This window comes from Pipra filicauda, unplaced genomic scaffold (genome assembly GCF_003945595.2).
Source record: "Pipra filicauda isolate LSUMZ 115617 unplaced genomic scaffold, ASM394559v2 scaffold3_size10097308_pilon, whole genome shotgun sequence".
NCBI lineage: Eukaryota > Metazoa > Chordata > Aves > Passeriformes > Pipridae > Pipra > Pipra filicauda.
The window spans coordinates 10,002,979-10,015,611 of NW_024104532.1; the positions used below are offsets into that span (position 1 = coordinate 10,002,979).

A 12,633-nucleotide genomic window follows, 5' to 3' on the forward strand; every position below is an offset into this window, starting at 1 on the left:
GAAAATTTGAATGGTTAATGCAAAGCATGATCAGCGAGGTCTTGATCGTCGGAGTAGTTGCAGAAAGTTGAACGTGTGTGGCACGAGGCTCTGGAGTCTGTACCCCCTCGTGGTCAGCAACTTGTGTTACATCCAATGCCCCCACAATGAAAAGTGCTGCAGTGTGAGAACTCTGCTGGGCAAAAAAAGATTGCAAACAACCAGAAAAACCATCTTAAAAATCATTAAAAAGCCCTTGGATAGATATTGGTTCATTTTCTGAAACTGGTTACTGGTTTTGCTCAGTAATTAAAGACTTTTTTTATGCTAAGAAGTGAGATTTACTGATTTCAAAAGTAACTACAAATAGCACCCTCTTCTGCAACTATTAGAAAGTACATTTACAGAAATGCAACTCAAGGAAACTTCAGCTGGCGAATTACAGAGGCTTCTGCAAAAGTGTGTTGATGTTGCTTCATTGAAATATATTTTCTTCTTGAAATTCCTGAGTTTCTTTTACTTTTCTCCCTTCCCCAAAAAAATTGTTGGGAGATAGATAATTTTCTCAGTTTTTAAATCCAGACTGTGTGAAAGTGATCCCCAGGGAAATTATAAATCTGAGATAGAGTAAGATTGTGTCCATGTATAAATGAACTGTAAACTTCCCTACTCATACTCTGAACTCTTTGATCCGTATTCAAAGTGCACTTTTTTCCACAAACTTGCCAATTAGTCCTTAATTTTTTAAAGACATTCTGACCAGTAGAAACTGTTACAAGAACTGATTTTTACGTGTGTGCTACAGATCCAGGTAAAATGGTTCAGGGGCTTGTGCATGGGAAATTTTGATTTTAGGGAGGTTTTGTCCCCTTAATCCCACTGCTGGAGCTGTTGTGATGGTGGTGGGTGACTCTGGGTTTCAAGAGGTATGAACATTTCTATTCCTGCTGAGTATTCCAGTTTGGATGGGGGCTGCTTCAGAGGAACAGAAATGCCTTTTCCCTCTGCCCTGGAATAGCTTTTCCTGTTGCTCATACCAGTGGTGATATCCAGAGGAGATGGTCCAAGGCTGGAGACGGGGTGGGATGGCTGGGGGTGTTCAGCCTGGAGAAGAGAAGGATTTGGGGAGACCTTACAGCCCTTTCCAGTGCCTAAAGGGGCTCCAAGAGAGCTGGAGAGAGACTTTGAACAAGGGCCTGGAGTGACAGGACGGGGGGGGATGGCTCCACACTGCCAGAGGGCAGGGTTAGAGGGGATATTAGGGAGAAATCCTTCCCTGGGAGGGTGGGGAGGCCCTGGCACAGGTTGCCCAGAGAAGCTGTGGCTGCCCCATCCCTGGAGGTGTCCAAGGCCAGGTTGGACGGGCTTGAGGCAACCTGGGCTAGTGGGAGGTGTCCCTGCCCATGGCAGGGGGTGGAACACGATGATCTTCAAGGTCCCTTCCAGCCCAAGCCATTCTGTGATCTTACATTGCAAGAGGCAAATTTTTCCAAGCCCCAGTTGGGACCAGTTGTAAGGGAGAACTTGCATTTCTGTAAAGCCACAAATCTGTATTTTGCTGACCAACTTAACAGCGAAAACATACATAAATGGAGTGTTTATCTTATCATTTCTCTGTGTCTGCTGGCACAGTCTGCTGGCTGAGTTGTTGAGGTTGTGGATGTCAAAGTGCAAAGTGGCACCTGCCTGGCAGTGAGTCATGGGCAGGTATGTACCTGTGTCCCATCTTTCAAAAAGCTACACAGAGGTACCCAAGTACCTTTTGGAAAGTCAGCTAAAACCTAAAAACAAAGCATCTCTTTCCACTCCAGAATGTTTTGGTTGTAATGGAATTTTTAGATGTGCTGATGCTAAAATCTTGCACCTAATCCTGTGCTGAAGATGTGACTTACTACAAGTCAAAATCAGGTTTACTAAAGAGACAGAGACATGGTGCAGTTTAGAGTGGGAAAGCAATAAATTAGTTTGGAACACATCTACCATTTTCATTACTCAGTATTTGGTTTCTTGTAGTCTCTTGTTGGAGCTTCATTTCAGTTCAAGTTCTTCATTTACTGTAGTAGATTTCTTAGTTGGCAGTATCTGAATTGAGGCTTTTTTTCTGGTTTAGAGTATCAAAGATGAGGAACTTTCTTTTCTCTGTTGCTGGGCTTTGTCTTTAGTTGAAATATTTTTATTTCTCTTTGTTTTACTCAGTTGGTATTTTTAGGCTTCTGTCCCACTTTCCTCCTGTGAGCTCATGTTTCTAAACTGAAATTTCAGGTGTCTTTTGAGAAACTTATTCAGTTTTGAAATTTTGGTTGTAGTCAGTGATACAGAATTATGGTAAGGATTTGGAAGGTGCCATCTGAGTTACTGTGTTTAGGATTGGTGTTTGGAGTAAAACTGGTTCCTGGGATAATCTGGAGTGAGAAATGGTGACTCATGAAAGGAGCTGCAGTTACCAACGTGCCAAAGCCTCTGTGCAGTAGCAGGTTACTGAGGAGCTGCATGGACAGGCTAAAAGGCTGCTCAGGCATGAAAAAGGATGGTGCTCTTTGTCCTAAAAATCCCAGTTGCTTTGAGGATAGGGGAAGGGAAATCCAAGCCCAGTGTTCCTGAATGTCCATGCTCACGGCACGGCAGCAGTTGGGTAGACAGAGTTTCAGGCTGCAGCTGAAATCTCATCCAGAGCTTTGCTCCAGGTTCTGTAAATGCATCCAGAGTTATATTGGATAAAATACCGAGTTCTTGCTTTCTGTTGCTTTGCTTATGTTTCCTTTGATATTTTATCATAACTTTGGGAAATACTCACCCATGTCTTTGGAGGCCGGTGTTCAGCTTCACACTGATACAAAGACAGACCCTTGGGAACATTGCAAGCCCTTCATAGCATGTGAGGAAACCTGGATTTTGTCGTGTGTAGGATAACTTTTTTTTTTAAACAAATCTTTTAAATACTGAGGCCTATGGGAACATCTAAAACCTATGTCACAAAACTAGCAATATGTGAAGATCACATTCCGAAAATGAATTTTTTTGAAATTTTTAATCAAAGCCTGACTATCATTGTGTCTATCAGTGCCCTTCCTGGTGTGAAGACAAAACACCTCTTCAGTAGGAAGCAATCTGCATGTTGGAAAGTTCTCCCCTTTTCTCCTCAGAGGGCGAAAGCCACTGATTTTAACTTGGTGTAGAGATGCTGCAGGTGCTCATCCACCTCAGTTGGGTCTGTCCCCTCCAGCCAGCCTTTCCTTGCAGCCATGGTGGGTTTAGCCCCTCCAGCCAGCCTTTCCTTGGAGCCATGGTGGGTTTAGCCCCTCCAACCAGCCTTTCCTTGGAGTCATGGTGGGTTTAGCCCCTCCAGCCAGCCTTTCCTTGGAACCATGGTGGGTTTATCCCCTCCAGCCAGCCTTTCCTTGGAGTCATGGTGGGTTTATCCCCTCCAGACAGCCTTTCCTTGGAGCCATGGTGGGTTTAGCCCCTCCAGCCAGCCTTTCCTTGGAGTCACAGGCAGTGCCAGTGCTGCCCTCACTGCTGAGCTGTGGTTCCACAGCCATTCCACATTAATGCCACATTGGAACCATTGCTGCAAGGTCATCTTTAAGTTAAAAATCTGTATTTTGCTGTGTAACTTGGGCTGAGCTAAATCAGCCCCATGGAACTGGAGGCAGAAGTTCTCAGGTGTGTTTTGCTCCACGGGCCCATCTTGCTAATCACACTGAGGGAATAAAAATCGACCGTTTGAAAGATCCTGCAATTCTGTAAACTTGGCAGTTATAGAGGGGATAATTAAATGGTGGGCATTGTTAGGAATATTTGTTGTTAGATTTTATTTTAATTGGGGTATCAGTGCAGGGTTTCTGTGCATTTCTGCTGCCTTTGGTGTTCTCTCTCCCGTTTGACATTGTTGTTACCGTGCACGTGAAGTGCTTAACACACACTCACATGTTTTAAGCACATGATGAAAATCTGAAGTATGCAGGAAATACTTGGACATTTTCAGTCATGGTTGTGAAATATAGAGAATTTGTGGAACCTGTGACAGCAACACTGAATATTTTACATTAAGGACCCTTAAACTGGCTCCAGTACACACCTTGCTCTGCATGCACAGCACATGCACGTGGTTTTACATGTATCTGTAGTTACAAGAATCTGAAAACATTGAGCCAGTGTCTTCCCTGAGGAAGGACCAGCTTGATTTCACAAAAGTCCTTAACAGGGTGATTTGGTGTCTTGTATTTTGGAAGGAATAATCTTTAGAAATCCAGTTATTACCATGCACTTCAGTGCATGGAGCAGGAAGACAATTGTATTACATTAATTAATACCCATTTGCTGCTGTAAGTGGTAAATCCATAGCGAGCAGATGAAGTGGGAGCTTTTGTACTTGAAACTTTTGCTACAAACCTGGTTTGCTCGTGAAGGTTGTAAAGGGAATTCAGATCCAGTACTTTGTTGTTCAAATGTGGTGACCAAATGTTAATGCTGGTTTTGCTGATGCACAGAGGAGGATGCTTTACTTAAAAAATACAGCTGGAAACTGCCATCTTCCCAAATTTCAGTGACAGCCCTCCCCAAGTTTCCAGAACCCAATGGAAGGGACCCATCTAACTGTGCTCTGGTCTGTGTTTCCTTTGTCACACACAGGCTGAATTAGAGTATTAGTGGTTGTGTTGGGGATTTTCTAGGACTTTTCCACCTACACTATTTTCCTGTGAGTAATTGCTGGTGTGTAATTTGTCAATGGAATGAGTAAGGTTGAGCTGGGAAAGGTTGGCAAAATTTTCCTCTTAAGTCATACACAGGTTTGAGTTCATCCTTCATCTTCATTTAATGCTTGAAACACTTGGACAAAAGCAAAATGCTGCAGCTTATTTCTGACCTGTAGTTGTTAGTGTTTTCCTTCAGCTGCTTCTTCCAGAAGTACTGCAAAATACTCTGTGTTTTGGAATAACTAAAGCTCACCGGGTGCTCTGTCTGATGAGGCCACACAATAGAGACATTTGGCAATCCAGCAGTGACAGTACTTGTCAAATCCAGCTGCTCTATCAGCAGGAATTACTGTGACTAAAGAGCACATGGAATGAGTGTGTAGGTGTGTTAGACTTTCCTGGCAGGTAATCCCAGCTGAGCCTTCAGGGATCCAGGCTCTTCTTGGTTTCTCATCTGGCTACAGAGGCAGGCAGAGGTCCTGGCCCCATAGTGGATAAGTGCAGGGAGATTTCTCTGCTTGTTCATTTAAAACTAGGTGGAAAAAATCCAATTCTCAGTTATCTATTTTTTTAAAAACTGTTATTTTTTAAAAATAAGATAAAGTTGCATTCCCTGTGTTGCTGAGCTGCGCTGGATCTTCAGGATGACATCTTTTACCCACTGTGCATCAATCAGAATAAATTTTAGGGAGCACAGTTTTCAGCTTTCTTGTTTTTGTTGACTGCCCCCTCCTGTCTGCTTCCCTTCTGCCTTCCTGGGTTGGTTTAACTCTGAGACATGATTAATAGTGGGAGTTGCTGTCAGTCATCTTGCTCTGAAAACCTTCTCTGGAGGCTGTGTGCACTAACCTTTACATGAAAAATTTTGAAAGTCCAGAATAAGTCTGTATTTCTGAACATTAGGTTGTGTGCTAGTGATAAATCATTTGCCTGTTTAGACTGAGCATATGATTGAACTCTTAACAGTGAAGGTTACAATTCGAAAAGGATAACTAATCACCTTCATAATTCACACTTGTAATGCATACAGACTAATTCATAAAATTATTTCCTAACTTACCACAGTTTGGAGATGATGCTTACACCGTTTAACTGCTGGAAAGCTGCTTTTTGTTTGTAGGAACACTTAATTTGTTCCCCCCCCTCGTTACTGTTTTGATATTACACCATTGCAGTCTTACGGGACTTAATATTTTTCGTATAAAGATACGACATTCCTGAGGGTGGATTAACAAGCTGGTGTTACTTTTCAGCTGTGAACAGCAGAGTGCCCAGTGGCTCCACCAGCTCCTCGCACACTACAGAGTCCCCGACGCCCGAGCCCTGCCCGCAGGCACCGAGCAATGTGCCCTCCCAGTCCGTGCTCCCCATGTACCCCTCAGTGGACATCGATGCACATGTGAGTCATGGCAGCTGGGTTGGAGTGCATTTGCTTCCTGAGAGGGGGGAAAAAAAAAAAATTAATCTAAGTGCTGTGGTAGAATTATTAAAGTTCTCTTTGTTTTTAATTTCTGAGTCTCTGTTTCTTCCCCCTTTCCCCATGCAGACTGAGAGTAATCACGACACTGCTCTGACCCTGGCGTGCGCGGGAGGGCACGAGGAACTCGTGTCCGTGCTGATCGCCCGTGGTGCCAACATTGAACACAGAGACAAGAAAGGTGAGTTGAAACAGTTAGAACAGTAGCACAGTTGGAGCACGAACTGCAGCGTGAAACAGCCAACTTCAAAATGGTATTTGGGATTCGTTGCTTCAGAACGTTACCAGAGCTTGCAAAAAAAATGTGTTCTTGCACTTCACGTGCCACACAAAGCCAGTGACACTGCGTGCACTTCTGCCTGCATTTCTGAAAGGATATTCACCTGAGTGGGATCTTAAGCACATTTGGGAAACGTGGGGCACTTTGGGCTTTGTGATTCACTCCCTGCAAAAAACCTTGGCAAACCAGGGCTGATGGGGTAACCATCCAACCTTGGCTGACAGAGCTGAAGGATTATTGTCAGGTTGGGTATCGTTGTTCTCGGTAACAGAGTTCAACAAAATCTCCAATCTTTTAAAGCTGAGAGGGCAAAACCATCACACCACACACCTTGGAGCTCACACTGACCACTGGCAACCAGCAACACACGCAGGGCAGATGGGGTCACTGCTTGGAGCTTCATTGAATAGGAATTAAGCAGAAAACCGTGGCTTCTCCAGAGAGGGGAGTTGGTTGGAACTTAATCCAAACTGGTCATTGCAAGCACTGTCTAGATTTTTTTTTGCAGAACCTTTCGTTGGAATCAGAGCCTTGGAATCAGAGCCCGTGACAGGGGCAAAAGAGGTTTGGGAAAGGCTCTGAGGTTGTGGCCTACGCCAGGAAACCCCCAGTCTGAGGAAGACATACCTGAACAATAGAATTCATTACGAATTAACCCTTTTGTGCATTTCTGCTCCTTAATAACACTTGTGAGATACTCAAGGCTGCTTCTAACACCATGTCACATCACTAGGTTTTACGCCTTTGATTCTGGCTGCAACTGCTGGACATGTTGGTGTCGTGGAAATTCTTCTGGACAAAGGTGGGGATATTGAAGCACAGTCCGAGCGCACAAAGGATACTCCGCTTTCCTTGGCATGCTCTGGTGGACGCCAGGAGGTACAGACACGTGTCCTCAAAGGGCTTGAGTTGTTACTTGTGGATAGTTTTTATTTGTGCAGAATTGGGGTTCTTCTGTTGATGATAAATCCTTCTTTTTTTCTGGAAGGTTTTTCACCTGTGTTAAGTGTAACTAATTTAAGGCCTTTTCTTCTTCCAAGAAAGGAAGAAGAAATTTAAGGCTTTTTTTCTTCCCTCCCCTGCCCTGTCCCAGTTTTGTTAGCTAATGGTTGTGGTCACTTGTGATCACTTGTCTTCAGTCAGTGTGTCCTCACAAGGTAAGGACTCCTGTGAGGGCAGCAGAGATGTTTATTGAATAACTTTATTCACTGAACACTTCCCTTATGCATCTTCCTGCTCTCAAAACTGAAACAGCTGGTGCAGGGACAGGAACTGGAATTTTGTGTGGGCAGTATATGTCTTTGGGGCTGATGAGTGCAGATGCAATGCAGGGCACATTGCACCAGGCTTTTAAGGATGTCACTTTTTTTTTTTTGTGTGTTGTTATTGTCCAAATAATATTTGTTAAATCCTTCCTACTTCAGTCACGTGCATACTTGCTTAGAAGATGGCATGGAGATAGCCAAGGGTTCCATACTAGATTAAAGATTCAAATAGTTGGACAAAATTGGAAAGTTTCCACTTTACCTTTGAATTGCAGATTTTTACTAGTAAAAGTATTTCTCACAAATAAAAGATGAGATCAGTGTGGCCTGTGAGAGCATTATATATTGAACAACTCAAGTCTTTTATTCTTCCTCTTTATTTTTTTCCCTTATGCCAGTATCTACCTCTTACATTTCTGGCTTAGCAACTTCTGAGGCAGCCTTATTTCTGACATATTTGGAAATCACCTAGCCTATGTTAGTAATAAAATGAGGTGCACTAAAGTGCAGTATATCACCCAAAATGTTTTAATTTCCCCCAGTTTTGTTTCTCTTAAGCAGCTTCTGATAGAGGTGTCCTTCCTCATGCTGGTCCCACTGACATCAGTCACTCTGATTTTTACCTCATGTTTTTTTGTAAAGCCCATGTAATACAGATGGTCAGACTTGGCTCAAGTGTCGTTTGAATTAAAGTTGTGTGAGTTTCTGAAAGAGGTGCTCAAACAGTGTGAGATGTTATGGGAGTGGGATAGATCCCTTGTTTGCAAACTTGGAAGATTCAGAGGAAGAGCTTCACTGTAAAGCCTTGCATTCTTGTGTAGGTGGAACAGTCTTTCTGGCAGACAAGTGCTCAACTGCTGTGCTCATGGGCTGGGGAGGCTGCACAGAGATAGGGGAAAGTCAAGTAGAAGAGGGTAGAGGTATTCCTGTGGAATCTTGTCTATTGACAGGGGAAGCTGGTAGCACATTGGAAAGTTTGAAGTTGTGATAAGCATCCTTTCACTCCCTGCATAACAGCAAAGGCCACGATATGTCTGTTAACACACGTGCTGTTTTTCCAGGTTGTTGATTTGCTGTTGGCCCGGGGAGCAAATAAAGAACACAGGAATGTGTCAGATTACACGCCGTTAAGCCTTGCTGCATCCGGGGGCTATGTTAATATCATCAAGATTCTTCTCAATGCTGGGGCAGAAATTAATTCCAGGTAAGGTACCGTGTCACCAGCTGAGCTGCAGCACGGCACAGACACTCTGTGTTGGCTCCATACTGAGGCACAGGTTGGAATCTCAGGTGCTTTCAGACCTCCCTGCAGCCTTTCTACACTGATGTTATCCTGTATGCTCATGTTATCTTAGTGCTTTTAAATTGCCTTTAGCCACCACAAACTTCATCTGACTTATACCTAAATTTTAAAGTAACATAGTTTGCAAACCTATTCTTTCTCTTTCCCTTTTCTACCATTTTGGGATCTGGAAGTCAAACTATTTCCAGTAGAACTGGGTAAAGGAACCAGCCAAAGTGCTCAGGACACCTCTGTGTGTTTGTTTGAAAATACCTTTTTCAGGAAGAAGAACAAATTCACACAGCTATGTCTCTTAAGCCTCTTCTCCATTCATTTTAAGAAAACTCACATATATTCTATCACTAGATAGAGTGAGAGAACTCTTAACTAGAGAAAGTTAAAACTGCATCTGTGCTAGAAACACGTGTTTCTCTGAATGAATCTGATGCAGCCTTGATTTTTAGTAAATGTAGCTTAAGGCTTATCTGTGCTTCAGCCATCAGAATGTCTGAAAGCTGAAATGTATTTTCCTTGTTTATAAATTGCACTTGCCTATTGCATGTAGTTCCTCTTGTGGTTTCTCCTAACCAATTAAAAATACTGCTATTTTAGGTCAGTGTCTATATTTATATAGGTTATATGTTCTTTTCTGACATTTTGTTGCTCTTGGATACATTTGGAAAGCTCTCGGAGTTTTCCTCCAGCTCTGGGCACTGCAGCTGTGTTTCTTTTCCTTAGGACTGGGAGTAAGCTGGGAATTTCTCCTCTGATGTTGGCTGCTATGAATGGCCACGTCCCTGCCGTGAAGCTGCTGCTTGATATGGGTTCAGATATTAATGCCCAAATCGAGACCAACCGGAACACAGCCCTCACCCTGGCCTGCTTCCAGGGCCGGGCAGAGGTGGTCAGTCTGCTCCTGGACAGGAAGGCCAATGTCGAGCACAGGGCAAAGGTAAGGGGGGCACTCACCTTTCCTTGTGATTTATTGCCTCTGAGCCATCAAGTTTCTTCAAAGTTCCTGTGACTTTGAGCCTCTCCGGCTCAGAGGAGTTATTACATCAGAGCATTTAAACATTCTGAAATGTGTGGTTTCTTTAAAGAAAGAAAAAAAAAAAGGCATCAGTGATGAATTTTTTTGCATTAGGGAAATGCTGACTGGTCCTTCTGAGCTCATAATGAAACTTAGATTCACTCTTTCTAAACTTGACGTGATACTCATTAACAGAAGAGATATTTTTACATACAAGTGAAGTCTAGGCAGGAAGAGAATAGTGTTGCTTGTGATTCTCATGTAGAGCAGACTTCTTGTCTACAACAGAAGTAGTGCAGTCAGACTTTTTTGTAAAGATTTTACATTGCTGTAGAACCCGTGGCTTCAGTACTGTGACCTTCTGTGCCTCTGAAATGCTCCACAGGTCCCATCCTTTGGTGCTCTGGGACAGCTTTGTGTCTCCTGCCATAAAGCAAGCTTAAAGCTTGTGTAGACAGCCAGACTGATTTCCCCAGCACAAAGGAATTTTTGGTAACTCCTAAGGCTGCTGAAATAATTGCTGTGTCTGTCTACCCCGCCTGCTTCTGGAATGACTGTGGCTGGAGAAAAGGGGATATGGATAAAAGCCAGCTCTCAAATGGTCAGTTGGGCATGTTAGCAGCTGGTGTAAGTTTATTTAACAGTCTGGCCTGGCAACTAAGTTGGGCCCAGATCAGTCTCAGTGCTAAGGGAGGCTAGAGAAAAGCTATAAAAGCCAGTTTCTCAGTATTTTTGTAGAAACACTTGTGTCTTCATTTGAATCTGTTCTAACCTCTGTTGTAGAGATCCTGTTATAAACTTTGCTTTTGCTGTTGAGACAGGTATCTGGTGGCTCTTAGTGAACAGTTTGCTTGGGTTTGTATAAATCGAAGCCCAAGAGTGTCTGGTTTTTGGGTTGGTTTTGTTTGGTTGGTTTGTGTGTGGGTGTTCTGTTTTGTTGTCGGGGGTTTTTTTGTTGGGTTTTTTGGGTATTTTTGAGACAGAGACTGCTTGAAGTTAGGCTCCTAAACTAAATACAGGCAGCTAAATAAAAAAAATCTTATTTCCCTTTGTAGGAATCATTTATGTCTTATCCAAAGTGTATTGTACAGATTTCACAGAATAACTTGTTCTCTTTGCACAGACTGGTCTCACACCTCTGATGGAAGCAGCTTCAGGAGGCTATGCAGAGGTTGGAAGGGTTCTCCTTGATAAAGGAGCAGATGTGAATGCCCCACCTGTGCCTTCCTCAAGAGACACAGCTTTAACCATTGCAGCAGACAAGGGTCACTACAAGTTCTGCGAGCTCCTCATTAATCGGTAAATCGTGTCTTCTAATTAAGTGTTCAAGGGTTGGACAGGGCTCCGAGCAACCTGATCTCATGGGTGACATCCCTGCCCATGACAAGGGGATTGGAACAAGATGATCTTTAAGGTCCCTTCCAACCCAAACCATCTATGGCTTTATGATTAGTGGCACGTCTCTTGTGCTCATCCTCACTGTCACTTGGGGGGCAAAGCCTGGAAGCAGCTCTTGAGCTTTTCAAGCAGAACCCTGTGCGCTGCTAAAATCTCAAGGGGCTGCTTTGTCCCGTGGATAGTCACCACACTGATGATAATTTAAAGGTTGCTGGTTGCATACCTGTGGTGCAGTAGGTGACACAAAGTGCATGTTGGTTTCTGTCAGGGAGATTTAAATGATCCCCACGACACGATGCCGGAAATGAAACAGCAAATTTCAGGGACAGAATTTCTCATATTTAGCCACTATATTTCAGTTATTAAAGTTCTATATCCAGTTGTACTCTGGTCTTTTGTGATCTTACTGGCTTCCACCTTCACTTATCCCCTGTTTCCCTCTGTTCCACTTGTGTGTTTTCAGAGGAGCCCACATCGACGTTCGGAACAAGAAAGGAAACACCCCGCTGTGGCTGGCAGCGAACGGGGGGCACTACGATGTGGTCCAGCTGCTTGTCCAAGCAGGAGCAGACGTGGATGCTGCAGATAATAGGAAAATTACCCCTCTTATGTCAGCATTTCGCAAGGTAGGAGACCAACATTTATGTTTTCAAAACAGTGCTTCTCGCTTGGGCTTGAATCTGAACGCTTGGTTTGGGAAGAATCGAATATAACTCAGCAAAAGGAATACTTTGGTAAAAATACCTGCCTTGACATAATCATAATTGCTGTACTTCACACAGATCCAGTTTTTGAGAGGTGAAAAAGCTGTTCCAGAAACCATATTCACTCTATTATTTCCAGTTGTACACTGTCCAAAAATTTCCACCGTTTGAGACTTTTGCCAGTTTGAGGTTTCCATAGTTCCCTCTACCTGTCTGGACTGTACTGCTTGTTTCAGTCCTGCTTTTGAGATGAACACAGCACCAGTCTGGAATAAGCTGTGCCAATTCCTTTGTGCTTCTCCTCTTCTGTTCCTAATCTGTGATGGGACACTTTGTGTAGTCGGCTCATTTGTCACCTACTGCCTTTTCTTCTTGGCAGGAAGAACGTTGCTTTGTGATGGTTTCATCAGTTGTGGTGTTGGATGCAAGGATCCTATATTAGAGGAATTTATCCACTGTAGCTGCTTCACCTTTAATGAAACAGCAAATAAGTGTGCAGCTTTTTTGACAAACAGCCGTGC

The 12,633-nt window shown here is 43.5% G+C and overlaps 1 protein-coding gene across 11 annotated transcripts in view; it reads left to right on the forward strand.

Annotated features, from left to right (window-relative positions):
* Positions 1-12,633, forward strand: part of LOC113990713 (ankyrin repeat and KH domain-containing protein 1-like) — a 99,896-nt gene that overhangs the window by 64,966 nt on the left and 22,297 nt on the right. For all 11 annotated transcript variants that reach the window (XM_039385186.1, XM_027726414.2, XM_027726382.2 and 8 more), the window contains exons 16-22: positions 5,930-6,075; positions 6,223-6,334; positions 7,167-7,312; positions 8,760-8,902; positions 9,719-9,932; positions 11,134-11,309; positions 11,872-12,034. In XM_039385186.1, the coding sequence (XP_039241120.1) occupies positions 5,930-6,075; positions 6,223-6,334; positions 7,167-7,312; positions 8,760-8,902; positions 9,719-9,932; positions 11,134-11,309; positions 11,872-12,034 (1,100 nt within the window). The remainder of the gene's footprint in view (positions 1-5,929; positions 6,076-6,222; positions 6,335-7,166; positions 7,313-8,759; positions 8,903-9,718; positions 9,933-11,133; positions 11,310-11,871; positions 12,035-12,633) is intronic.